This window comes from Parasteatoda tepidariorum, chromosome 3, assembly GCF_043381705.1.
Source record: "Parasteatoda tepidariorum isolate YZ-2023 chromosome 3, CAS_Ptep_4.0, whole genome shotgun sequence".
Classification (NCBI taxonomy): Eukaryota; Metazoa; Arthropoda; class Arachnida; order Araneae; family Theridiidae; genus Parasteatoda; species Parasteatoda tepidariorum.
The window spans coordinates 74,864,874-74,892,468 of record NC_092206.1 but is presented as its reverse complement, the minus strand read 5'-3'; the positions used below and the strand labels follow the sequence as shown (position 1 = coordinate 74,892,468).

Sequence of the window (27,595 nt, the reverse complement as noted above, 5' to 3'; positions counted from 1 at the left end):
ATATATATATATATATATATATTTGCAAGTTTTTCTCGCAATTCCATTCACACAACATATCATTCTAGCACAATATATTATTCTGGCTACCAGAGACATAAAAAATAGTAGCCACTTTCAAATAAGTTTTCGCAGAGCTCCTGATATCAGTTTTTTTAATATTTTACTTATTTAAATCATTTTTTTTTTAAATATATAAAATAAATGTTTTACAACATACTGGTAATTATTTAATTTTTTTCTCTTCATTGCGAATTGAGTCTATCAAACAGTGATAATTGAAAGATGATATTCGCGTATGATATTATAACATTGAAAATATCGGGATTTCAAAAAAACATGTGCATATTCGTAGAAAAAAGTTCCGGAAATACGATCGAAATAAGAACTGCCTTTTCGATGAAATCGGCTCCTATTACGCTTATTTTATTCTTTTATATTAGACTTGCACCGACCACAGTGCTTGCGTGAAATATCCTCAGTGGTAGACGAATCATGGGTTAGAGTCCCCTTGCCGTGGGAGATTCTCGTGGTCCTCCTCTCCATGTAACGCAAATGCGGGTTAGCTCCCTCAAAAAAAAAGCCCTCCACGAAGGCAATTTCTGCCAATACTCGATCTAGGAGTTCCCTTGTCTTCTGGATTGGGTTCAAAATTGCAAGGCTACGGAGTTGAACATTAGTAGTCGTAAACCCATAAAATTCGGTCGGCTGTTCAACGACGATTATAAAATAAAATAAAGTAGTTTTCAGATGGCATTAAAAAAAAATTTGTGTGTATATATATATATATCTACTTTCACTTTTAAAATATTTCAATTCGCTTAAAAAAATCCCGAGAAGTGGAAAAATAACAACAACAAAAAGTTAAATGAACTTAAAGAGACCCGAACTTAGGACTGTTCTCCTGCCTAAGCTATTGGGGCCATATTTTCTAGATAGCGATTACTACCCATACTTAATGTACGTCGTAAAAATAGGAATGCATATTCAGAGACCGTATGTTTTTGTGTCCGATTCAATAACTTAATTGTTAGCAATATTTAATTAGCATAGTTGAGGTCGCCCTTTTAAATCACCGTTATCGGTACTTACTTCGTGAAAGTCATTCAAGATATATTATTTTTTTTGCACTCTTTATCTGAACTACTTAAATGATACCAATTTTCATTATTTAATTATATGCGAGAAATTTGGCTTATTTTAATTTTTGTTTAATTGTTACATTCTAATATAATAAGCTTAGCATGAATGTTAACCATGATACCGTACATGGAAAAAAGATCAAGTAATAATGCAAAAAAAAGAAGAAAAATTCACGAATTTATTTTTTTTTAGTAGTTGACTGATTAAAAAAAAATAAATTCACGAATTTTTTTTTTTTTTTAGTAGTTGACTGATTAAAAAAAAATTGGCTATTTTTCGTATCTGATTGCAAAATAGTCGTTTTTGCCAATTTTTTATAGATTTTTCTTCAAAATATGTGTTTAAGTAGCCATTTTAGTGCAGCCAGACTGCATAATTGCGAATCAATTCCAGAATAAAATGTATTATATGTAAATCGGTATCATTTCCCATCTTACTTTATAAATTTCATACAATGGGTATACTTTTACTTTAATATTTGTCGTAAGTGGTGAATTAAAAATAGTCTTAATATTTTTGTAGAATTTCTTGCAATCGGAAAGAAAATTGTCCACTAATTTACTACATCGGCTGAAAAGCATCAGTCCAGTCTGAGAAAAATATTGAGAGAGGAGAAAAAGATAGAATTCGATCTGAAGTGCTGTGAACCCTTCTGCACGCATGAATGTAACCAACGAAAATTAGGACATTCAGAATTCTTTGGCAAACGAAGTTCACTTAAAAAAAATTCGGAATTGTCTTTAGTTAGAAGAACTTATTTGGCTAACCTTTTCCGAAACAGCAAATTTCGATTGAAAATTTTAATCAGGAAGGAACTAAGACCTCAGACAGTTCATTCAAAGAAAACTGACATACTTTGGTTTAGCTATGTTGTTTAGAGAACAGTGGTTGCTAAACGTTAAATCAACTACTTTTACATTTCTAATGGTTTGTAACATTAGTTGAATTAGTGTTGCCAGACTGCCCCGGAAAGTGTTAATAAGAAGGGGGGGGGGAGAGAAAACTGGCAAAAAAAGTGGAGAAGAATGGAAGAACTTAAGAATTATAATTCGAGTTCCAACTTTCGTTAATTTCCTGCTCGGAATACTCTTTAATTCCAGAAATGAATTTTTTTTAAATGATTTCCGCATCTTTAAACTTTGTTTTTTTTTAATTTTAAATTTTTTGGTTTCGGAAGTTGTGGAGAGCAATTATTTATATACTTTTCAGACAAATCTCTTGAACACTTAATTTTTGAAACAGGAAAATAAAGGAACAAGGTTTAAGAACATCAACGACATTAAGAACGTCCGAAATGAAAAGCATTCTGAAAGAGAACAGCTAAAGTTGTTTCAGAAACTTTTATGAAGGAGTTCAGAATTGCAGGAAATCAGGTGGATATTATTTCTTCGAAACACGTTTAATAGGCATGCACTTTAATTTAGATAACATTTTCTAGAGTAATTAAGATCAGTCCTGGAAATTTATAACCACACCTTACAAAGAAAACAACATTAAATAAAAAGACAGCACTTCAATAAAACATTTATTATATATAATATATGAATCATAAAATTCAGATGTCTAACAGAACTTGCCACAGATACAAATGCTCCAAATTCTAGTCCAAATAATAAAATGCAATAGAAGAGTGAAATTAAAACAATTCAAGTGTTTAAAAACATTTGCCTTACAGAGCGCAATCATACGAAGAAGTGCTTTATTTTAAAATGTGAAACAATTTCCAATTTTAATAAACAGTGCAATCCACAGTAGCAAATATTGACAAAAATATTAGCTACTTGTTTCATTTATCAACAATATCTGTATAAAATATAGCATTATAGTCATTTAAAAAAAGTTTAAAAGGAAAAATAAATAAATAATAATTTTCTTTTTGCATGCTTTGACAGTACATAAGGTTTTTCTAAACCAATTAAGCGAAATTTCTATAACATTGTATATATATGTATATATATTTGTAAGATTTTCATTTTCGAAATCAAAACTTATGTATGCTTCACATAAAATAAGTTTTCTTTTCTTCCTTTTATTTTTATTTTGATAATGAATAAATTAACTCAGTTCTTAGAGTTTTAAGAAAAATCTTTTGAATTGTTAAAACAAAAAATATATTGTTTTCTTCATTCATAAACCTGTTTTCTAATGAGATGTTATTTTTATTTTAAATATTTCATCAGCAAATAAAATTTTTTTTAAAAATACAAGAACTAATAAAAATAAACAATTTTCCATATCTTTTAGTATTTTAACAAGCAATTTTCCCAATAATTACTTTAACCCAGGAATATAACAAATCTTCTCTATGTTCAAATTATTGACCATTGAATTCAATTAAATTTCTACAAACGTTTAAACGCAACTTAAATTTAATACAGTTTTTATTCATTTAACATACAGTTAACTAGCAAATGATTTTTTTTTAAATAATTTCTTCATGGTAATTTAACCTGAACTAATTTTTTTAAAACCTTTACCATCAACCCACTTCACAATTTTTAAAATTGTATTAAATAAAAATTAACAAAGATATTTATTTTTAAAATTTTTCAATCATTTAACTACACAACATATTGATCAAGTATTTTATATTTATCTTGAAATTATTTTTATGTTGTGGCGATCAAAATTATTTGAAATGAAATGTAAATAAATTACATTTGCTACGACTTAAAATAATTGATACAAATATCTCTCTTAAATGTTGAAATGTTATTAACAATGACAAGAACTTAGGTTTAAAATCGAGATTGACATAAATGTTTCAAGCCTTTTAGGTAAACTACAATCAACAATTACAAACATATTACGATAGTTATAGCAAAGCTAACTTGTCAGCTATATTGAAAGAAAAATTATATTATTTGGAGGGGGAAAAAAAGGCTATTGAACTCGTATTTTACATTAATTAACATAGTATTTAAAATGATTTTAAATCATGTATCAAAGCTTACATTTTATTATAACTTAAAATAACTGCTTATAAGCTGATAACTTTGTCATGATAGCTTTATTTTAAAAACAAGATCCATATTAAAATTTCAAGTTTTTTTAGGGCAGATAAGAAACAATTACTTTAATGGCAAAGCAGAATTGCCAAAAATATTATATAAAAGAATTGATATAATGTATTATTTAACTGTTAAAAAACATTGAATTTTTCATACAAAAAATTCAGTTACAGTTTCATTACAGAAAACTAAAAATTTTTTTTGAGAAACAAGGTTTATTTTCCATGTGAAGTTATATTAAATATAGTAAAAGATTAAGTAGATGGTCATGATTTGAAAAAATAAAGCCTAAAAACAAACGAGATTCAAAAATATTTAGTGTTATTAATAAATGTAAACAATAAAGGTAAATAGAAAAAATTTTACTAAAAAAAAAAAAAAAAAAAAACTTTTTAAGCACTTGTATGACTTTAAGTACATTTTTTTTAAAAAAATCATTATTATTATATGCACACAAATAAAAATTTATGTTCTTATTGTCGAAAAGTTTTAAATAAACAAAATACAAAAACATTTTTCAAATATTTTATAATGATAAAATAACTAGTTTCTGGCACAGAACTCTATTCTTGACATTATTCCTCATCACGAAAAATTTTTTTGCACAATTTTAAATGTATTCTACATGCAGTTGCTCATTCTATTTTTTAAAATAATAATAATTCAATTCAATTATGTAAAAAAAAGTAATCAAAATTGCAATTAGTCAAACTTTAATTTTAAAAAAAAGTTATCAGTGGTATTTTTTAGATTTAAATAAAAAATATTCATAAATGTATACTAGAAAGAAAGAAAAAACATTTACGAGATTAATATTATATTAAATTGTTGAAGATGTGTAGAGAATTTAGCAATATAATAAAATAAAAAATCTTAATAAATTCATATTGCAAATGTAAATAATTAAATGGTCCTCTATAAAATTTCAGTTTTTAATTTTCTTTTATTATAACGAACAAATTACGAAACGTTTAAAAATGTTTTTTCAATAATTTTGAAATGAAAACACAATGAGCATTGAAGCTAAACATTTTTGTCAGAAGTTAATTTTAAATAAAATCAATGGTCTCTTATATTTATCAAATGATATAGATAAACCTTGTGGCAGAAATTTTTTCGGGCTTTCTGCGACAAAACTCTCTAACATTGATATCTTTCGGCAAGAAACTTTTAATAATAACAAATATATGTGTTACTAATTTTGAAGTAACAAAAGTGTTGAGCTTACAAAATTTTTTTTTTTATTTTGATAAAAATAAATTGTATATATACATATTTTAATAAAATATGTAACATTTTTTTATTCTAATTTTATGGGCGATATTCTTTTAAGAGGAAAAACGCACTAATACCCCTTTTCACATTTTGTAAATCATCATCACATTAAAAAACAAAATTAATTAAAAATCGTGAAATCCGTTGCAGTAACTAACGAGAAAAAAAGATTGACGACAAAATCACGTGAATCGGACTTTAAAAAAAGTGGTAACTCAATTGCGTGTTTCGAGATTCGGTTGTAGTAATAAACATTGTATTAAAATTTTATATTTTAAAATCCACATGAATATTAGTATTAATAACTGTCAAAAATACAAACAAAGCACTATGGATTTACGATATTATTGGCGTAAATTGTGATTTGCATCAGAATGTGATTACTTAAATGGGCAATTAAAATTTTAAATGCAGAAATAATATTAACGGAGAAATAACCAGAATTTTAAAAATCCCGTGGAAATTAGTAGCGTTAGCAATAATTGCTGAAAAAATTTTTAAATCGTCGGATTAAAAAAGTAAATTATCAAATAAACGAGAATGAGTTTTGCGTGTAATAAAACTGTTTTTTAAAAAAAAACATCTTTTTTTTAAGTGTGGAAATTCGTAGCAATAACTGTCCATATGAAACACCACAAGGATCAACGATGCTATAGGTGCAAATCGGGCGTGTTAAAAAGTGATTTTCTGAAAATCGAATTCAAACTTTGCATGCATAATAGTATCTGAGCAATAAAAAACACAGAGATTTTTTTAAAAAAAGTAAAAATTTGTAGCAACAATTGCTGAGGAAAAAAATTATCAAAGCACTACATACGTCTACGATGGAACGGCACCAGTTGTGACTGATAATATGAAGACTAAAATGCGGGATTTCATGTGAGTAATATATTAAAAATATTCAATAGATTTTATTCAACCAAATTTATTTAAAAAAAAGAAAATGTACCTCATTGATTACTTCTTTTGCTTTAGAGCTGAATTTGTAACAAAATCCCCGCTCACAGTCATATTTTATTAAAATATAAAATATGACTGTAAGTGGATCTTTAAAAAAATAAAAGGAAAGAACATGATTTCTAAAATGAACTATCTTATAAACTTTCGTTACTTTGGAATAGATATATTTTTTTTATATATTTCTAAAATCGAAAACCAAAAATAAGCACATTTAAAAACATTTCAAAAACACTACGCACCCTGACAATCACTTGCTCAGCTAGGAACATGCCAGTTACTAGAAGAAAATACGAATCAAGATCAAATTTTTATGAAAGATTCAGCATGCAAACTGAAAAATTATTATTTTTTCGCTGAACATACAAAATATATATAAAAAAATAAGAATTAAATTTTTTTTAGTCAAAATATTTTTTTAAAAGATAAAGATTGCTAACTGCAATTTTTTTTTTTAATTTGACAATTAATTTCTTAATAAATAAATCAAATGACCTGCATTTGACCCTTTTATAATTAAATACAAGTCATCTCATAAATATAACAAAAAACATACAAGGCATAAATTGGTGCTCAATTAAATTAAAAGTAACAAGAATGTAATCAAGGGTTAATGAGTGTATCATTTAACCATTAAAACTGCCAAAACACCACTCGCTTTGACTTTTTATCAAACCCACTCAATATGAGAAAATAAATTGAAGAAAGAATCCCTTATACATTTTTCCTATGGCAGTTTAAGGGTTAATAATAAACATTCAAAAATTGCAGTACTGAGAAAATTGGGAAAGTAACAATACTCTTATTTACATTTTAAAAAAAAAATTAAAACTGTTTACGGTCATTCCAGAGTATTTGACTTTTTATGGCTAACAACAAAACTTGATATATAAATTAAAAAATAACTATTAAGAGAATCAAAACAAAACATTTAGAAAAATATTGTTAAAAAGAATAAAGAATATGTTGAAAATTTCTTATTCATATTTTTACAATGAAAAAAATACAAAAATTTAGATGAAAAAAAAAAAAAAAACCTTAGAACAAATACTGCAAAATGACCTTTTATACATAAAATTCAACCAGAGGTGCCAACTTTCAGAACCAGTTATCCACACTAAATATAATGCCCATATGACAGTTACAAAACTTAAATTATTGCAATTTTATAGTGTTTTTACTGCTAATATTATGCATGATTTACTATTATGTAAATAAAATAAAAAGCTAAGCGTTATTCTTTTTTTTTTTTTTTAATATTTGCTATCAACAATAACATTTCATAACTCTTGATAGCCAAAGAGGAAAAAAGCTTATTTATAATATAAAATTACTAAAATTGTCAAAAAGCGTAATTTTTATTACTCAACTTTTTAATCTTGATCACAAAGTCATAATAGTTATGAATAAATCATGTAAGTTGGCATCTCTGTTAAACTCATAACCAATGCAAAAGCATTAATTTAGATTTCACAAAAGCCATAAATATCTGGAGGAAACAAAACACACACACAAGACAATTTACTACTCCCAATCATATAACTCTGAAATATGTAACACTCTAATTCCAAAAAGATATGAGCCACTTATTTCTTCTTTAAACTCCAGGTCACTAATAGTGAAATAAACTATACACTTTTCATGTCAAACATATATCTTCATCATGAAAATTATGAAAGAAAACATTAAATAATAAATATTTTATAAATATAAACAGTTACATTAAATTATTCGAGTCATTAGCTGTAAATATATAAGCTTTCATAATCATGCACACATAAACACAATTTTACATAAAAGAATCTCTATATTACAGTAAATCTATATACATATTTTTTTCCCACTAATTACACATGGATATTTCTTCCTGTATTTGCATAGTTTTTTTTGAAAAAAATTACATGACAAACTGTATAAATATTGTTTTAAAAAAAAAAACAAGCATAGGTATTGTTTAAAATATTTGAAAGAATTCAAACAAAAAATTATTTAACATTATTTACTAACAAGGTAGGCACAGAGAACATTTTCTAGGAACAAAAGTGTAAAGATGAAATACATCTAAAACAGGAAATAGATTAAAGTGTTTTGAGATAATATTTTTGCTATATACAACTATTAAACTTAACAATACAGTTATTTTAAATATCTACAGTTGCTTTTTTCATCATAAAGTATTTTATAACAATTAAATTAGAAACTTATGAAAGGTATTTTACTTTATTTATTAACTCAAAGTTTTTAAATTAGGAAGAAATATGCGATTAACTGTCTTAAAAAGAAAGAGATAACTACAAATATGAACTGAACAGGTGTTTTGAAACAGTTAAAAATAAAAATCAAGCAATAAAACAGAACCCTTTTAGAAATCATCCCAATAAGTTAAGTGGGAACAGACAAATGAAAGTTAAGAAATTTTGAATGAACTATTAAGAACTACAGATACAAAACAAGAACTCATTATACTTATAAGATTACCAACCAAGCTTTATAGGTTTCATAGAATAATGTCAAATATAAGGAAAACTAAAAAAATTTCAAAAGAAAAAAAAAAAGATGGAAATTAATTAATTAAGTAAAGGTACCAATTAACAGTAAGTCTTAAATAGGTTAAATTAAAGAAAAATAATCAAATAAAAAAAAATTATTATTAGCAATAAGTCTGGGAGAGTAAACTTAAAATTTGAGAAAAGAAAAGTTGAATTCGTAAAGAAAATTATTAACAATAAATCTTTAGAAAGCTGACTTTCAATTACAAAAATGAATCATAACGACTATAAAAATATAAATGCATAATATTTAATAGGATTTATTTTAAGTAGCTTATGAAAGTAAAACCTCAAATCCAATAAATTACCAAACAAACTAAACAAGAATAATTAAGTTAAACAAGAATAATTAATTTTATAAGAAGTATTGCTTGAAAAAAAAGTACTTAAAATATAGTTTCTAAGCAAATATAATTTTAAAAATTAAATAGAGATTCAAAGATCATAAGTAACATCGACTTAACAAATATATTGAAGGTCGATAGTTCTTGCAATAAAAATAACTCCAATATAATGTTAAAATATTTTATGTAGCTCAAAAGGAGAATTTACAGGCTAGGGACAATATCGAGCATTATTACTAAATTATATTGATGTAAAAGCTGCTAAAATCAAAATAGAGTCTTTTTATACAACTAAACCATTGTGAAAAAAATTTATGTTTTGATTTTAAGTTAGACAATTATTAAATAATAATAATAATAAAAAAAAGGCCACTTTAAATGTACAATCAAAATTTATACTAAATTAAATTAAAAATGAATACAAAAAGAATAATATAAATACCAAATTGTCGCTAATTCTGACTTTTAATTTAAGAACTGAAAAATAGTAGTTTTTTGTTTGTTTGTTCTTATGTAGTAAAATAAGTAAGTGAACTTTTGAATATGAGTTAATTTAATTTAGATTAAGTTGTTATAAATAATTCCTGAGTTTCCATTAAAATCGATTTAAATCACACAAAAAAGAAGAATCATAGAAGAAAGATTTTGAATTGAGTCAAAGCAAATTGCAAAATCAATGCCAATCAGCTCTTAACAAGGAGAAATGAAAATGCAAAAATTAATAGAAAAAAAAATATTTCATTATAATTTTCTATACATCTTTTATTGAATACTTATTATCTTAAATATACATTATTGTATCTTAATTTTAATCACAAAAAAAAAAAAAAAATTAAAAATATTTACTTATTAAAATTTTTTTTAAATAATCGAAAGTTGATATTTGCATGAGAATGAATTAGTAACCGAGGAGTGAAACAAATCACAAAAATTGATGCCCAGATTTAGTTTAACACAAAAGCTGAAAATTAAATTTACTCATAAAATAGTAATTCACCCATTCATTTGATTTAGAAGAAAAAAAATCTAAGTAAAGATGATTTTTGAGAAGAATATATTAACATTTCCAATATTATTTGCAACAGATATTAAGAAATTGAACGAGCTTCAAAATCGATACACCTAATTTCAATTAACACACATATAAAGTACACAAAGAAATTTTTTTATAAATCTTTGTTAGAATTTAAAAAAAAAAAAAAATCTACAAGACATTTAAAATAAGTGCATTTTTACAGTTGTCAATATTTGCATGAACATGGATTAAAAGCACATTGACAGAGGGCCATGTGAATTCTAAAAACAGGGATGCACCACAGTTTTTTAGAGGACTAGATAGATTAAAATCATTGAGTCAAGTTAAAATATATATAATCCATCAACAGTCATTAATTTCATATAATCTTTTATCTTAATCATTCAAATGTAATTTAATACTGAAAATTTTATCTCTGTTATTTTCACATTGGGAGAGATTATCAATTACCTTTGTACAACAACAATAATTTAATTAACTAACCTCTCCATCATAAAATAAGGACTTTGTTATTTTGTACAGGTGAGTGAAAAATATATACATGCATCAAGATTCTAAACCAATGGCTCATAAACCCCAAGAAAACCGCAGAAATATTTCATCCGGAAAAAAAATATATAAATATTCAACAAAATTAATATTTATGAAACATTTGGATTTGTTAAAAATCATTGAAAATTTCCACCCAGCATTAATCTCATAATATTGTTAACAAAACAATTTTCTTTACATGTAAAAAGTTTAAAAAAATTTCATAGATCCTAATGGTTAAATTTAAAAAGCAAATTTCAGCTTTTAGAACTAATTTGAACAAATTACCCAAGCTTATTTTTCTGCTCATATATTAAAATGTAACACGTGCATTATAGCTAAATGGTTAAAAGCTTGTCTATAAACATTATTATTGCGAGATAATGGATTCAAAATTTCAGTTTCAATTAGATATCAAGGTTTTAATTTTTTTTAATTTCATTTACAATTACATTTCAATTAAAAAAAAAATAGGTTAAAAACTAGTATTTTCAAGTAGTTTTATTATGAATTCATTTTTAAACTAAAATTGATATAAAATAATATCTATTTCTTACTTAACATAAAGTTGAACAAGAATTTATGTACTTGTCAGATTTTTGTTTTTAATTTATTTAAACTACATACTTACATGCTAAACTTGTCACCATTGACAATTTATTTTAAAAGTTTAACTATCAATACAACGTTTTCCTAATATTTATTATTCTTAATAACTTTAGCTAAAAAAATATATGTTTGGTACTTAGAATATCAGAATTAGATTTATAAAAACAAATGGGAATTTTTTAAGCTTAGGGGCCCATGCTCTTACAATGGTTTAGAATCCCTGATCTCTATGAAGAAATTTGCAAGCATTACTAGCTTCTACTAAATGTACATTTTAAACTTCTAGGGGTGACACTCCTTTCTCTCATTGAATATCGATGCCTACAGTCATTATCATCCCTGGATGTCGGACTCTCAGGGGACATGTCACCGTTAATTTTGGAAGGAAACTCAGACACTGAGTTCTCAGAGTTGGCATTGATGTCGTTACGTACAATATGGAATGCTGCTGGGACATCGGAAGATGAAGATGAGTCATTTGGTTCCTTCCTTATCCGGATAACTATCCGAGTTGGGGCAGGAGGCTCAAATGACGCAAGCCTTGGCAGTCGTGTATCTTCAGAATCCCAGTCAGGCGAACTTTTGTCATCTCTTTGGTCAATGCCCTCTGAAACAGTGCTCTGGTTGGTTTCCTTAAGAGGTAACGGATCTGAGTGATCTAGTTTGACACTTGCCCTCCCTCTTCTCTTACGACCTTTCTTACGGCGAGAGGGTGAAATTATGTGCTCCTTACCATTCCTCAAGGACATTGTAAAACTACTTTGATTGGAATCAGAGAGTTCCAACATGCTGTCACACAAACTAGTCTTTTCATTGTCAAGATTTGCAGCGTCTTTATTTATAGAAATATCATTGGGAATAGCTTCCAATCGAGGCAGTTTTCTTGGCCTTCCAGGTCTTTTTCGTTGAATTTGTGGGGAAACTTCTCCATTGATTTCATTTCGCTCAGTATTTTGAGAAACAAAAGTAAATTCTTCTATACTATTACTGGGGGATGATTTAAACTCAGTTCCATCTGAAGTTGAAGCATAGGTATCAACTGAGTCGATAGATTTTTCAGATGCTGCATCATTTTCTAAATTAATTTCTGTAGAATGAAATCTATTTCTAGTTGGATAACGTGTGCTGCGTTTATCAAGTTTAGAATTCTTCTTAGATTGAGAAATAGTAATGATTTCATTATCAATATGCTCCTCTATGAGTATTTCATTTTTTGAGCCATTTACCTCAAAAATGTTATTTTTTATTTCAGCATGGCGGGCATCATTCTGACTTCGAGTTCTTTTCACTTTAACAGGTTTCTGAGCATTAATATTCTCCTTATCACTCAAACATAATGAAATTTTGTCTGAAGCAATTTCATTTACATGCACAGGCTTTTTAGATTTAACACTTGTATTTTCATAACTACCTTTAAGCATTTCAATATTGTTTGATTCTAATTTAACAGGACTTTGAGTCTCTGATATATCGATGCTTTTTTCTAAAACTGCCTTAGGCAAAACAGGAATATCTGAGTTAGTTTCGGTAGTTTTCTGATTATTCTCACTTTCTGCCGTCGGTTCTATTTTAATTACAAAAGGAGAATGAGTGAGTATTGGTTGCTTTCTTGTTTCAATGGTGCTTACATTTTCTTCAGATTTACATTTAACTAAAACCGGCATATCTCTACTGTCATTATCAAAATTATCAGAAACACTTTGAGTTGTTGTAAGCCTTCGTGAACGGGTATGGATGTTGTTAGGGTAGGGTTTAGAATAAGGGTTAGGGAGTTTAGGCGCAAGTTCTTTCTCCGGAGTTTTCTCTTTTTCCTCCTCAAGAGAGACACAATAAAACTTATCATACAGGTTATCCCCACCTCTGCATTTTACAATTTCTTTTATTTCTTTTTCTGTAAGGTTTGGAGATTCTTCATTCAGCACTTCTAACTGCTTCTCAAAGACATCGTTCCGGGTCCTCAGGTAAGAACGAAAAAGCTTTTCTCTTCGACTGATCATGTAGCAAAGGTTTCTCACCTGTAAAGAAAGAACAATATGCATCAAATACATTTTAATATAGAAAATAAATATTCATAAACACATATTAACTTTTCACCTGTTTTATTCGTAAACTTTAGAATAGAATCATGAAAATGGTCAACCATATTAAGATGCAAATAAAAACTAGTTACAACATAAGCTAAAGTGAGTCAAAAATATGTGTTTGGGATTTCTTGAAGCGATAAAATTACAAGGTAAATAAGATAATAAATCTTCTGTATTTGTATGTAACAACCAGAAATAAATAAAAGTAGAGAGAAACTAAAAGAAAAGCCACCACAAGCCAGATACACCAAGTTATTTTTTGTTTTGTTTTAGCAAATAAACACATTTTGATGCAAGATGATAAATGTGAATTTTTATTTTGCAATGGCTAAAGAGATAAAACTACGAATTTCAGAAAATTAATTGATTGAGAAATACTTTTTCAACAGTAATAAATTTTGTAATACGTATCACTAGCTGAATACCAGTTCCCTGTACAGGGTGAAAAAAATCAATACTAAAAATTATGCATAATGCATAAAACTGTAAGACAAATACCAATATAAAAAAAAACTACAATTCTAATGATTTTTTTTAATTTATTATTTGCTGCCTATTTCAATGGCTTTACATTATTAAATTAAACCAAACATGTATTTAGTAGTTTATCCCATCAAAATAAAGATCAACTGTATTCAGTATCATCTGGCACAATGCTAGTGCTCAAGGCAACTCATGATATTTAAAATTTATCACAATCAATCTACTTTCTTCTGTACTTTCTATCTACTTCTTCTGTATCTTTCTATCATAAAATGTATAGTATTGGTGCAGCTCTTATCGGCACCAAATTTACTCATTTAAGTCCTAGAACCTATATAAGAGTATATTTCATGCCTATTAAAACTGAATCAATTACCATGATGCCCGTAGTGACGATTACCAAAATTAAGCATTATTGGTGTTTATAATAGTATAGCAATTTTTTACGGATCCCCATAACAAATAAGTACATTTTATCTATTAATTTTTATTTTTAGTTCATTGCTTATTTTTATTTCAATAATTAACTATTATCAAAATTAATTTATCATCACTGATATCAATAATTCTTTATGCTCTCTTAAACAAATAAGTAGCATTTCTAAATTAATTTTGCTTCTTAGTACATAGCTTATTNTTCGTTATTAATTTTTTTTTTAATAGTCTTTCTCTCAGAAAATTATTTCATCTTAAATAACTTTCCTTGAAAAATTTTTTTGCTACTAAAAAATATTTCGTCGGAAGCGCCGCTGCATCGGAAGCGCCGCATGTAGGAAAAAAACAAATTTTTTTTCGAAAGCGCCGCGGCGCTTCCGCCGAAAAATACGGTACTAATAAAATTAACTATCATTGACATCAATAAAAATATTACAAATTGGTTCTATTTTTCTATTAATAATTGCTTTTCAGTATAAAAATTATTTTATTTTTTATTTCAATTACATTCGATTTTAAAATATGCAGTTTTTCAGCAACACATTTTAAAAGTTTAACTATAAACAAAATGAACATGTGGTTTCAGATTTTAGGAATACTAATTTGGTGACAAAGTCCTACATATGCTAACAAAATCACAATTATTCAAATAACCTGGCATAATGAATAAACAATTAAGTCTCACAAAATGCGCAATAAACAATTTGATATGAGTTACAAGCTAGAAAATATCACTGATGTTATCTTTAAAATATTTAACAAAACAGTCTATAATTTAACTGTCTAAAATAGTCTATAATTTATTTTAAAACAATAGTTTACGCTAGGACAATAAGAAATTTTTTTTTAAATGTCCCAGTCTCAAAATATACTTTTTTTTAAAAAAAATGGGCTGCATAGTTTGTTTAAAACTGTACTTACTGAGCTTCATGTCTAACGTCATATTTTTAGAGCTTACAGTATATTGGCGATCAAGTATACAGACAGACAAATATTCTTTATTTCATAATAAGCTATTACAAAATTGGCCAGGCATTAAAAAGCCACAATTAAAAGCTTAGTAAAAGTCATATTTTTTAAAATAAATGCATGAAAAAATAAAATAAATAAAAATTCTATCTTAAATGGTATGTATTCTTGTAAAAAGTAAGAAATTAGCAAATAATATTTTTAGCACTTTCAGTTCCATTTTATCAAAATATTCCAGCATAACATAGTTAATGATGCCAAAATAAAAACCAAAAAATTATAACCATGACAAAAAGAAAGTGGCTAAAATTTTTATTGCAACAATAATTTACAAAAATATAAATTTTTTTTCTGAAATAAAAATGAAGGTTTACATAAAGTCATCAACATCAAGCATTTGCTTAACATAAGAAGAAAAAAATATCAATGTGGGTTGAAAAGTTATGAAACGACAAAAATAAAAATGCTACACAAACTTTAACAGAATTGCAAAATAATTGGTTTCGTCAAAAAAAGTCAAAGGGTGCCCTAAAATTCACACAAGATTAGAATTTTGTGCTCCATTTAGACAATAAAACAGGAAGAAAAGACCGCCAGACAGCTGAAGGTTCCATGTTAGGCTGACAACCCCAAATGGAACACCTGCTCCTGTACCTAAAACGCCAAGGACAAAAAAAGAAAAAACTGGGATAGGTACAATAGGTTTAAGGGCTGTGCGTGTGATGAGTATGGGCTGTTACGCCACTAAATTCAGGGTTAAAGTAAATAAATTCACATCCCTTCATACCTTAAAGAAGGAAATAGAGCAGTGCAAAAAATAGAATTATACAGAACATAAATTTAAAATTTGGCCAAAAGAGTGTGATATTCCAACGAAAATTAAAATACTTTTTCCAGACACTCTATTTTGCACATTTTATAAATCAATAAAAATTTACAGTTTTTAATTATAAGTCTGTGTTTAAATTAATTTTTGAATGAATTAAAGGTCAACTTGTTCCTACAGCTATGTTTTTTTTCCCCTAAAAAATTTAAAAACTTAGTAAATCCAAAGTTTTGAAATATATCTTGTTCGTGCATCATGCAACACATATGGCAATTCTTTAAACAAAATAAACTATTTTACTTTCACAAAATATGTAAGAGAGAAATATAATAAAAAGTTTGGGTTTTATGATTTGAGGTGCACTGTGGGTGAAAAGAGATATACTCACTAATCAAGAATAATTTTGCCATCATTTGTTTGAGGTAAAGAAAGAACATTAGAGGTTTAAGGTAGCTGGATACTTTCACAAAGTTTATTTTCCTTAGGAACAGCTTAAAAGTCTAAATAAAATTAGAGTTTTAATTATTTCTGTAAGTTAAAATGAAATGTTCCCATTTAAATAGCATAAAGTTAAGTTTATTTAAGTTTATAAATTTATATATAACCTATTACCTCTAAAAATAATCCATACACAGATAAATTATATTATTATATTTAACATAAAAATGGCAATATTTCTATTAACGTAAAAGATATGAGAGTCATAATGTAAATAAAAAATTTTGATATTTATTTTACATAATAAGTTATTAGCAGATCTAAAAAGTTGAAATTGTTTAAATGTCAATCTTTATCAATCACTTAATTTTAAATATTTATTTGGCAAGTTTTTATATATTTTGATAAATTTTTAAAAACAATGTCAACATTTTGGTTTATCTTTTCAACAAACAACTTTATTTTTAATAATTGAGTTTTAACAAATAAATCTTCGAAATTAAAATAAAATGAGTAAATAACTTTTCTCCCTCTCTCTAACATCAGTGATAAGTAAGTAGTTCAATTAATTTATAAGATTTGAAGCAAATAATTTGTTTAGTAACACTAGTTTTACAGTTCAAAACTTATTTTAAAAGTTGAACAACATGAAAAATAACAAGCGTGAAAGAATATTCAATGGACAAATTGAAAATGCATATAGTTCAACAGCTATATTTTATAAAGAATTTTAAATTATAATGATACTGTTTATGTTATCCCGGTGCATTTTCTGGGAGTTTATATTTAAATTTCTTACTATATGATTTGGTCTGATTCAAACAAGCGTTCTTTTAAAACAATTAAAAAAATCTATACAGATAAGAAAGTGTAATTAAAATTAATGACTCCAAAATTTTTGATAACTGAGGATAGTTTAAAAGCAAATATAGTAACTGTAACTAATAAAATTTAAAAAAAAAAAGGCTTTTTTTCACAAAAAAAATTTAACTTAGCATATTTTTTCTCGTCTGACCCACACTTTGCAAATTTTAAGTTTATTTTCATCCAAATTGCTTGTATACTAAATAAGACTCTCCAGCTACCCAGGAATAAAAGAAACATAGATAAAGATGAATACCACCTCAGAGGTGGTTGAAAATTGAAGTGACATATAAATCATGATTGAAGGATATTTTATCTGTAATTTATCTCATCATAGTGGGTAAACTCGTAACTGAAAAACTTTTTAAAAACTTCAATTGTATTACCAAAACAATTTTTGAAGCACTTATGATAAAAATAAAAAAAAGCACTTTCTTATAAAAAAAATTGTGCTTGCACATTCTACTTAAAACATACATAAAGTTTTGGATTAAAACATTAAATATTATGAACATAATTTAATTGTTTGTAGCTAAGATAGCTGCTGCAAAATATCAACAGTGGAATGAGATTTTAATAGAAAAAATGAACAGTCGAGGAAAAAAACTTTTCCTTCTTTTTTGTAGTACAAACCAATTTTCGAACCTAATATTTATGTGTCAGACCTCTGAGGAACAAACTTGCTGAGGTTGGTTATTCAAAAAAATTAATAAATAACAAAGGAAATAACATATTTTAAATATGATTTATATAAATTACAAATGTTTTCACAAAATAAAGTATTTTTAAAATACTACCCACGGACAAAATTATTCTTGATTGATAATAGGAGAAAAAAATCACATTAAACCAACAGCAATTAATTGGCAAAAACATGCAAGATAAAAAAATTTATTTACAGCTAATCACTTTATGATGAAAAAAATAAATATAAACTGCTGCATATTAACTATGTAAATATACAATTCAATTATGTCAAAGCATAAAATATACAGTTTAATATATATATAAAAACACAGAATGCAAGTGGTTTATGACTTAACTTATACAAACATGTTAAATAATAATCATAAGAAATACATCATAAGAAAATAATTAAAATAAAAAAACTTTGAACTTATTTTGTTGTTAAACTATAATAATAATTAACGGAATGAGAGTAGAAATAAAAAATATTACCCTTTCTAGATCTTGGCGCAGATGAACAAACATTTTAAGCCGAGAATAAAGAAGATTCTCATGTTGTTTGATTAAAAGGTTAGCTTCATCACATTTAGTGATTAAAAGAGGTTTATTGAACTGTGCCTAGAGTAAAATAACAAAACACAATGCATTTTATTAATCATTCAATTCACAATTTATATATTTCTATGGAAATAATCTTTTTATACAAAAAATCAAAAATTATAAATTCAAAAAAAAAAAATTCTAAAATACTAAAAGTAATAATTATAAAAAATTCTAAATTATACAACACTGATTTAGGAACTTATACTAAACATAAGCAAGGAGTGTACTTCTGCAACTTTTGAAATTCAGTGTAAAAAATTTTGTTTCGCTTTATCTTAGAGCAACGGTTCCCAAACAATGTACCGTAGAATCCTGGAATTCCATAATAGGCATACAGAGTTTAAATTTTTTAAACCAGTAATGATTTTTGAAACCTGACGTTATATTTAATAATTTCAAACAACAAACCATCTTTAATTTGATATTTTGGAATAATAAAGATAGTTAAGTAAAATTTTTAAAAAAAATTGCAAATTTTTTTAAAAATATTTTTTTTTATAACAATATATTTAATAGATTATGAGAAAGATATGCATTTCTAAAAAATTTAATTATTATTTTGTATCGAACTTTTCAATTAATATAAAATGATCATTTCCTAGAATAAAGAGTTATGTTTCTCTGATAATAATTCTCAGCATTTATAAAAGTTCTTTTTTAGAACTATAATTCAGTGCACTTAATTTGCTTTAAGCTTATGCATACACAAAAAACAAATTCAGAACTAGACTAAATGTCACTCCAAGCTTGTGAATTCAACTATTCGTCATAAAACTTATAATTCTAGGTCTATTTATTATTGACAAAAAGATGACTTAATGAATGTCATTCTTCACATTAAATATGATCAAAATAATTTGTAGTTGTTAAACTGGTTAGTATTATATCAATTGCATTTATTAACTTAGAGTTACCTTAAAAAGATGCTTGATCATTTAAAGTTATGAAGCCATAAAAAATTAGGAACCACTGTCCTAGAATTCTACCTGCAACCCGGGGAATGGGTACATCTCAAAAATGGTCAACAACGTGCAACCTCTGAATTTAAGAACTTAAAAACTTCTAAATTTTTAATTTTCAATGAAATTTTTATTACAATTAAGCAAGGTTTTGACAATTGTAGTTCAGGATTTATTAAAAATGAAAAAAGAGTAATTTAATTAGAATTAAACAATATTGCAAAGTAAGGGGTCAACAAACTACTTTAAGCATACCTCTGAAATCACTAATTAGGGTTCCCTGTACTTATAAATAGAACTTTATTCTATCATGGATTCAATTAGTATGTTTATGTACGAAAGCAGAGGAAACATTTACTATCTAAGATCATTGGAAATTCTGCATAAAACACAATATACAATATATAAATTAATAAGTAATTAAAAATTTCTCACTTTTCTTTTTAAGAGCCAATAGTAGTACAAATAAGTTACTATATCATATTCCACTTTGGTAACTTCAACTGTTTCTTTAATGCTAACGTAATTATAAAATTCAGCTTCAAGTGAACGAATTCTGCAATAAATAAATTAATAAGCATTTAAAACAAGCAATGAAGAAAAAAGTTATGATTACAATTTTACAAATTAAATTAACAGTGCTATAAAGATTCCCTGAAAGCTTTAGAAGAAAAATTGAGTCTGACAGCTTCTGACAATTAACTAAAGTTTAAACCAGCAGCAAACAGTTGTAGTCAAAGTTAGGGCAATTTGGCTAGAACCAATTCAAAGTCGTGACAAGACTGATACCTGAATGGAAATGAAGTAAAACTTCTGAGAATCCAGAACACTTAAAGCCAGAAACCTGGTATAGTGCATACAGAGTCTTCATAAATAACAGTCACACTAGAGGTAATACATAGTGCTTCTTACATTAAACCTGATAAAACCTCCTGGTCAGGAAGAGGAAATCAATACTTTTTTAAAGTAAATAAACACAAAAAACAACTTTTCCTAATTTTAAAAGGAATTTTTTTGAGGGCACAAATTCTGTCGGTGTATCGAATATCATGTTACCAAGCGTTAAAACTCAGTAGTTAGAGATGAAACCTACCATGGAGTTATCACTGGAATTAATCTAGCACAGGGCTCGAAAAACCACCCGTCCGCCTGTCCTCGGCGGTCAAAAATACCCCGCGGACAACAAATTTCTCGAATCCAAAGTCCGCGTGGACGGCCATTTTCTCGTTAATGTTCGTGATATATTTTCAATTTTTGTTATCTTACAAGAGTCTAGCTCCTCACTTCTAAAATGAATCTCTAATCTCGAAATACAGCAACACACTGCTCATGGTGGAAGAGTAATGGATGTTTTCTCTGTCTTGGAGTACTGCAGCGGTTGAAAGGGGCTTTTCAACAACAAACTTACAAAAAAAAAACACATTACATACTGGTCTTAAACAACAAGCGTCAACCGCAATTATGAGCATCCACCTAAATGGAAAGCCTCTTTCAGATTTCTGAGCAGAAACCTTTGTAAATCATTGACTTGATTGTGGAACTGGCAAACGTTGTATCTGATTCATTTAAAAAACGCAGTACCATCGGATAAATTGACATGATAATAGACAGATAACTTGACCTTTGTTATTTAAATTATTTCATTAAAGAAATAAATTATTTCATTAAAGAAATAAATTATTTCATTAAAGAAAGAAATTATTTTATTAAAGAAATACTAGGTTTAAAGATCTAGTATTAAGAAATACCTAGTATTTATTTTATTACTGTATAATGTTATCCTAGAATTTGTAATCCTAGTAACTACTAATTCATTGAGCAATTTATATAAATGTTAGTAATAAATAAGAGAAAACTATATTTTTATTTATTTAGAAGCGACGTGTTAGTTTCAAAGGAGGATGGGTACATTGTTGGACAATCCGTCCTCGGGGACGGATAAAATTTCTGAGTTTTTTCGAGCCCTGATCTAGCATCAATTATACAACCTAGTTCACTATTGTGTCAGAGAAAAGTCAGCTAATTGCGCAAGCCTTGAGTTTAATTTTAAGGAGATCCAGGTTCAGCAGAAAATTATTTTATAATGAAGAAAACAAATAACAAATTCTCATATTTTGAAATTTATTTCGTTTGGTTGTAAATTCTATAAGTGTACCAAATATCATGTTTCCAAGTGTTAAAACTCAGTAGTTAGAGATGAAACCTACCAAGGAGTTATCACTGGAATTAATCTAGCATCAATTATACAACCTAGTTCACTATTGTTATTGTGTCAGTGAAAAGTCAGCAAATTGTGCAAGCCTTGAGTTTAATTTTAAGGACATCTAGGTTCAGTAGATAATTAATTTAGAATGAAGAAAACAAATAACAAATTCTCATATTTTGAAATTTATTTCTTTTGATTGTAAATTCTATCAGTGTACCAAATATCATGTTTCCAAGTGTTAAAACTCAGCAGTTAGAGATGAAACCTACCAAGGAGTTATCACTGGAATTAATCTAGCATCAATTATACAACCTAGTTCACTATTATTTAAGTGAAAAGCCAGCAAATTGTGCAAGAAAATATACTGAGAATTCTAACGAGATCAATATCAAGTATAAAATTATTTATAAGGCCAAGAAGACAAATAACCAATTTTCTTATTTTAAACTTCAAATATAATGTTTCCAAGTGTTAAAACTCAGTAGTTAGAGATGAAACCTACCAAGGAGTTATCACTGGAATTAATCTAGCATCAATTATACAACCTAGTTCACTATCATGTAAGTGAAAAGTCAGCAAATTGTGCAAGAAAATATGCGGAGAATTTTAACGAGATCAATATCAAGTAGATATTGTTTTATAAGGCTAAGAAGACAAAAAAGTAATTTTCTTATTTTAAACTTCAAATATCATGTTTCCCAGTGTTAAAACACAGTAGTTAGAGATGAAACCTACCAAGTAGTTATCACTGGAATTAATCTAGCATCAATTATACAACCTAGTTCACCATTTTGTAAGTGAAAAGTCAGCAAATTGTGCGAGAAAATATGCTGAGAATTTTAACGAGATCAATATTAAGTAGAAATTTATTTATAAGGCTAAGAAGACAAATAACCAATTTTCTTATTTTAAACTTCAAATATCATGTTTCCAAGTGTTAAAACTCAGTAGTTAGAGATTAAACCTACCAAGGAGTTATCACTGGAATTAATCTAGCATCAATTATACAACTTGTTTCACTATTGTGCAAGTGAAAAGTCAGCAAATTGTGCAAGAAAATATACTTATAATTTTAAAGATTTAAAGAGATCAATAGGCAGTAGAAATTTATTTCTACGGCTAAGAAGACAAATAACCAATTTTCTTATTTTAAACTTCAAATATCATGTTTCCAAGTGTTAAAACTCAGTAGTAAGAGATGAAACCTATCAAGGAGTTATCACTGGAATTAATCTAGCATCAATTATACTACATAGTTCACTATTATGTAAGTGAAATGTCAGCAAATTGTGCAAGAAAATATACTTATAATTTTAAAGAGATCAATCGGTAGTAGAAATTTATTTCTACGGCTAATAAGACAAATAACCAGTTTTCTTATATTAAACTTCAAATATCAGATTTCCAAGTGTTAAAACTCATTAGATAGTGATGAAACCTATCAAGGAGTTATCACTGGAATTAATCTAGCATCAATTATACAACCTAGTTCACTATTGTTATTGTGTCAGTGAAAAGTCAGCAAATTGTGCAAGCCTTGAGTTTAATTTTAAGGACATCTAGGTTCAGTAGATAATTAATTTATAATGAAGAAAACAAATAACAAATTCTCATATTTTGAAATTTATTTCTTTTGGTTGTAAATTTTATCAGTGTACCAAATATCATGTTTCCAAGTGTTAAAACTCAGTAGTTAGAGATGAAACCTACCAAGGAGTTATCACTGGAATTAATCTAGCTTCAATTATCCAACCTAGTTCACTATAATGTAAGTGAAAAGTTAGCAAATTGTGCAAGAAAATATGCTTATAATTCTAACGAGATCAATATCAAGTAGAAATTTATTTATAAGGCTAAGAAGACAAATAACCAAATTTTTTATTCTAACTTCAAATATCATGTTTCCAAGTGTTAAAACTCAGTAGTTAGAGATGAAACCTACCAAGGAGTTATCACTGGAATTAATCTAGCATCAATTATACAACCTAGTTCACTATTATGTAAGTGAAAAGTCAGCAAATTGTGCAAGAAAATATGCTTATAATTTTAACGAGATCAATATCAAGTAGAAATTTATTTATAAGGCTAAGAAGACAAATAACCAATTTTCTTATTTTAAACTTCAAATATCATGTTTCCAAGTGTTAAAACTCAGTAGTTAGAGATGAAACCTACCAAGGAGTTATCACTGGAATTAATCTAGCATCAATTATACAACCTAGTTCAGTATTATGTAAGTGAAAAGTCAGCAAATTGTGCAAGAAAACATGCTTATAACTCTAACGAGATCAATATCAAGTATAAATTTATTTATAAGGCTAAGAAGACAAATAACCAATTTTCTTATTTTAAACTTCAAATATCATGTTTCCAAGTGTTAAAACTCAGTAGTTAGAGATGAAACCTACCAAGGAGTTATCACTGGAATTAATCTAGCATCAATTATACAACCTAGTTCAGTATTATGTAAGTGAAAAGTCAGCAAATTGTGCAAGAAAACATGCTTATAACTCTAACGAGATCAATATCAAGTATAAATTTATTTATAAGGCTAAGAAGACAAATAACCAATTTTCTTATTTTAAACTTCAAATATCATGTTTCCAAGTGTTAAAACTCAGTAGTTAGAGATGAAACCTACCAAGGAGTTATCACTGGAATTAATCTAGCATCAATTATACAACCTAGTTCAGTATTATGTAAGTGAAAAGTCAGCAAATTGTGCAAGAAAACATGCTTATAACTCTAACGAGATCAATATCAAGTATAAATTTATTTATAAGGCTAAGAAGACAAATAACCAATTTTCTTATTTTAAACTTCAAATATCATGTTTCCAAGTGTTAAAACTCAGTAGTTAGAGATGAAACCTACCAAGGAGTTATCACTGGAATTAATCTAGCATCAATTATACAACCTAGTTCAGTATTATGTAAGTGAAAAGTCAGCAAATTGTGCAAGAAAACATGCTTATAATTCTAACGAGATCAATATCAAGTATAAATTTATTTATAAGGCTAAGAAGACAAATAACCAATTTTCTTATTTTAAACTTCAAATATCATGTTTCCAAGTGTTAAAACTCAGTAGTTAGAGATGAAACCTACCAAGGAGTTATCACTGGAATTAATCTAGCATCAATTATACAACCTAGTTCACTATTGTGTCAGTGAAAAGTCAGCAAATTGTGCAAGAAAATGTACTTATAATTTTAAAGAGGTCAATAGGTAGTAAAAATTTATTTCTACAGCTAAGAAGATAAATAACCAATTTTCTTATTTTAAACTTCAAATACCATGTTTCCAAGTGTTAAAACTCAGTAGTTAGAGATGAAACCTACCAAGGAGTTATCACTGGAATTAATCTAGCATCAATTATACAACCTAGTTCACTATTGTGTCAGTGAAAAGTCAGCAAATTGTGCAAGAGAAAATAGTTATAATTTTAAAGATAGATAAGTTTCTATTAGATCAATATCTAATAGAAACTTATTTCTAAGACCAGGAAGACAAATAACAAATTTTCTTATTTTAAACTTCAAATATCATGTTTGCAAGTTTTAAAATCCGGTAGTTAGTAATTAAATGCAAAGGAATTATCACAGGATGAAGTCTAGCATCAATTATACAACCTAGCTTACTATTGTGTAAGTGAAAAGTCAGAAAACTGTGCAAGAACTAATTTTTATTCTAAAGAGACCGTAGATAGCGAGCAATATTTTCAAAAGTTAAGGCATGACACTTATTTCTTTATGGATGAGGATTTAATGAACCCACATATTTTATTCTACAGGATTTCAAAACATTTATTCATTCTAATTGACTTATGCTGCACAACTGAAGGTGTTCATAGAGGTATGAAAGGCAACTTTCTAAAAGACAAAACTTGCTCACCCTTTCCAACAATTTATTCACAAATTTTGTATGTTACACTAAATGTAAATCAAAACAAATGCTTTACTTAGAAAAGTTTTTTAACCCATAGCAGGCAAAAATGAATAAGAACTTTCTGAAATATTCCTGAAGTATATATTCCTAAAATATAAAACAGGGAGAGTAGCCAAATTATTCAACAAAAAATAAGCACCTTTTAAGCTTTTTTCAAGCACTCAAAAAACATTTTTAAGCACTTTAAAAAAATCGCAATTAGGCAGGGTTAGAAAGTTTTTGACAATCGACGGTTTTATCTTGTTTTATCCGTCATGTCAAAAAAACGTTTTCATACGCTACGGACAAACTATACGCAAAAATAGATTGGGGTTGAACTAATTATGAAAACGTTGAATAGAAAAATGTGAACTGCGTCAACATACGAAATCAACATAGCAATGAAAAAAATCTCATCTTGAAAAGGGGAAAATTAAGCACTTTTTAAAAACACCCAATGTAAAAAGCACCTTTAAGGGTTTTCAAAAACGGAAATAAGCACCCTTAAGCACTTTTTAAAAACGCTATGCACCCTGTAAAACAGGATATTGTTCTCGGATTGTACAATTGTTTGATGACTGACAAATGTACAATACACAAGGAAGATATTTATAAATACATCCAACACTGAAACTTACTTTTGCAACCTGGCATTATGCTCATCAACTTCATTTTCAGGTGCTTTATCACCATCACCTTCTTTCTTTCTCCTCTTCTTTTTTGATATTTTAATAGAAGATTTTTCAGGAGACGCATCATTCTTGCCATGCTTGAAACAAAATGACTGTAAAATAAAATTTTATTATAAGTAAGAAGATTTATACTAAATGTAAAGTATTATCATGACAATTATTCACGAACGATTGAAAAGGTATATACCTGCATTTTTACACCTTGCTCACTTGAATCGATAGGTGTAGTTTTCATTTCCATTTCTAAACCATTTTCAATGGCGCATGTAACATGATAGGCTACTTTGCACTGTTTCACCTGAAATAAACATAACAAATAAATATTTACTTTACTATGCACGCACTGACGAATACATGCACCAACTATTTTACATAGTGAGAAACTTCACTCAATTAACAGTAACTTTTTTTTCAGAACATGTTCTTAGAAATTGTACACTGGTTAACACAGATAAAAATGCCATCAATCTGATAGATTTTTAAACGCTATGAATGAGGAAATGATATAAATCTCAAATAAGATTCAATAAGAAGAAACTCTTCTCAAATAAGAAACTCTATGAGTTTCAATCTTTCTTGCTAAATAAGAAAACCCATTTAAAAAGTTAACTTCTGATATAGAAACAACCATACAAATGTTATTTTTAAAAGATAAAAGATGATCAGTAAAAGTATGGGTATTTCAAAGAGAAAAAAAGTTTTTTTTGCATTTGTAATAGGTAAAAGTTGCAAGTGAGGGAAAACTTCATAAGTTTAAAAATTTATTTAAAAACTTTTATTTTATATAATTCAAACTTATTTATTAAAAGGTAAAAAAGACATATTCAAAACTAATTAAATAACATAAACAAACAAACTTGTACAAATGATTGTACATTTTTTAATAGAAAAACTAAAATATACTTCATTTACATCTTTTTACTCTATTTGCAGCGAATAATTCAGAACTGTTAACAAAAATATGAAAT

The 27,595-nt window shown here is 27.1% G+C and overlaps 1 protein-coding gene across 2 annotated transcripts in view; it reads right to left on the bottom strand.

Moving 5' to 3' along the window:
• Positions 1-11,448: 11,448 nt before the first annotated feature.
• Positions 11,449-27,595, bottom strand: part of LOC107453120 (PHD finger protein rhinoceros) — a 32,801-nt gene continuing 16,654 nt past the window's right edge. For both annotated transcript variants that reach the window (XM_016069812.4, XM_043046225.2), the window contains exons 13-17: positions 26,815-26,925; positions 26,574-26,719; positions 20,239-20,359; positions 18,734-18,859; positions 11,449-13,470 (exon numbers count right to left, since the gene is read on the bottom strand). In XM_016069812.4, the coding sequence (XP_015925298.1) occupies positions 11,707-13,470; positions 18,734-18,859; positions 20,239-20,359; positions 26,574-26,719; positions 26,815-26,925 (2,268 nt within the window). In that variant the 3' untranslated portion in view covers positions 11,449-11,706. The remainder of the gene's footprint in view (positions 13,471-18,733; positions 18,860-20,238; positions 20,360-26,573; positions 26,720-26,814; positions 26,926-27,595) is intronic.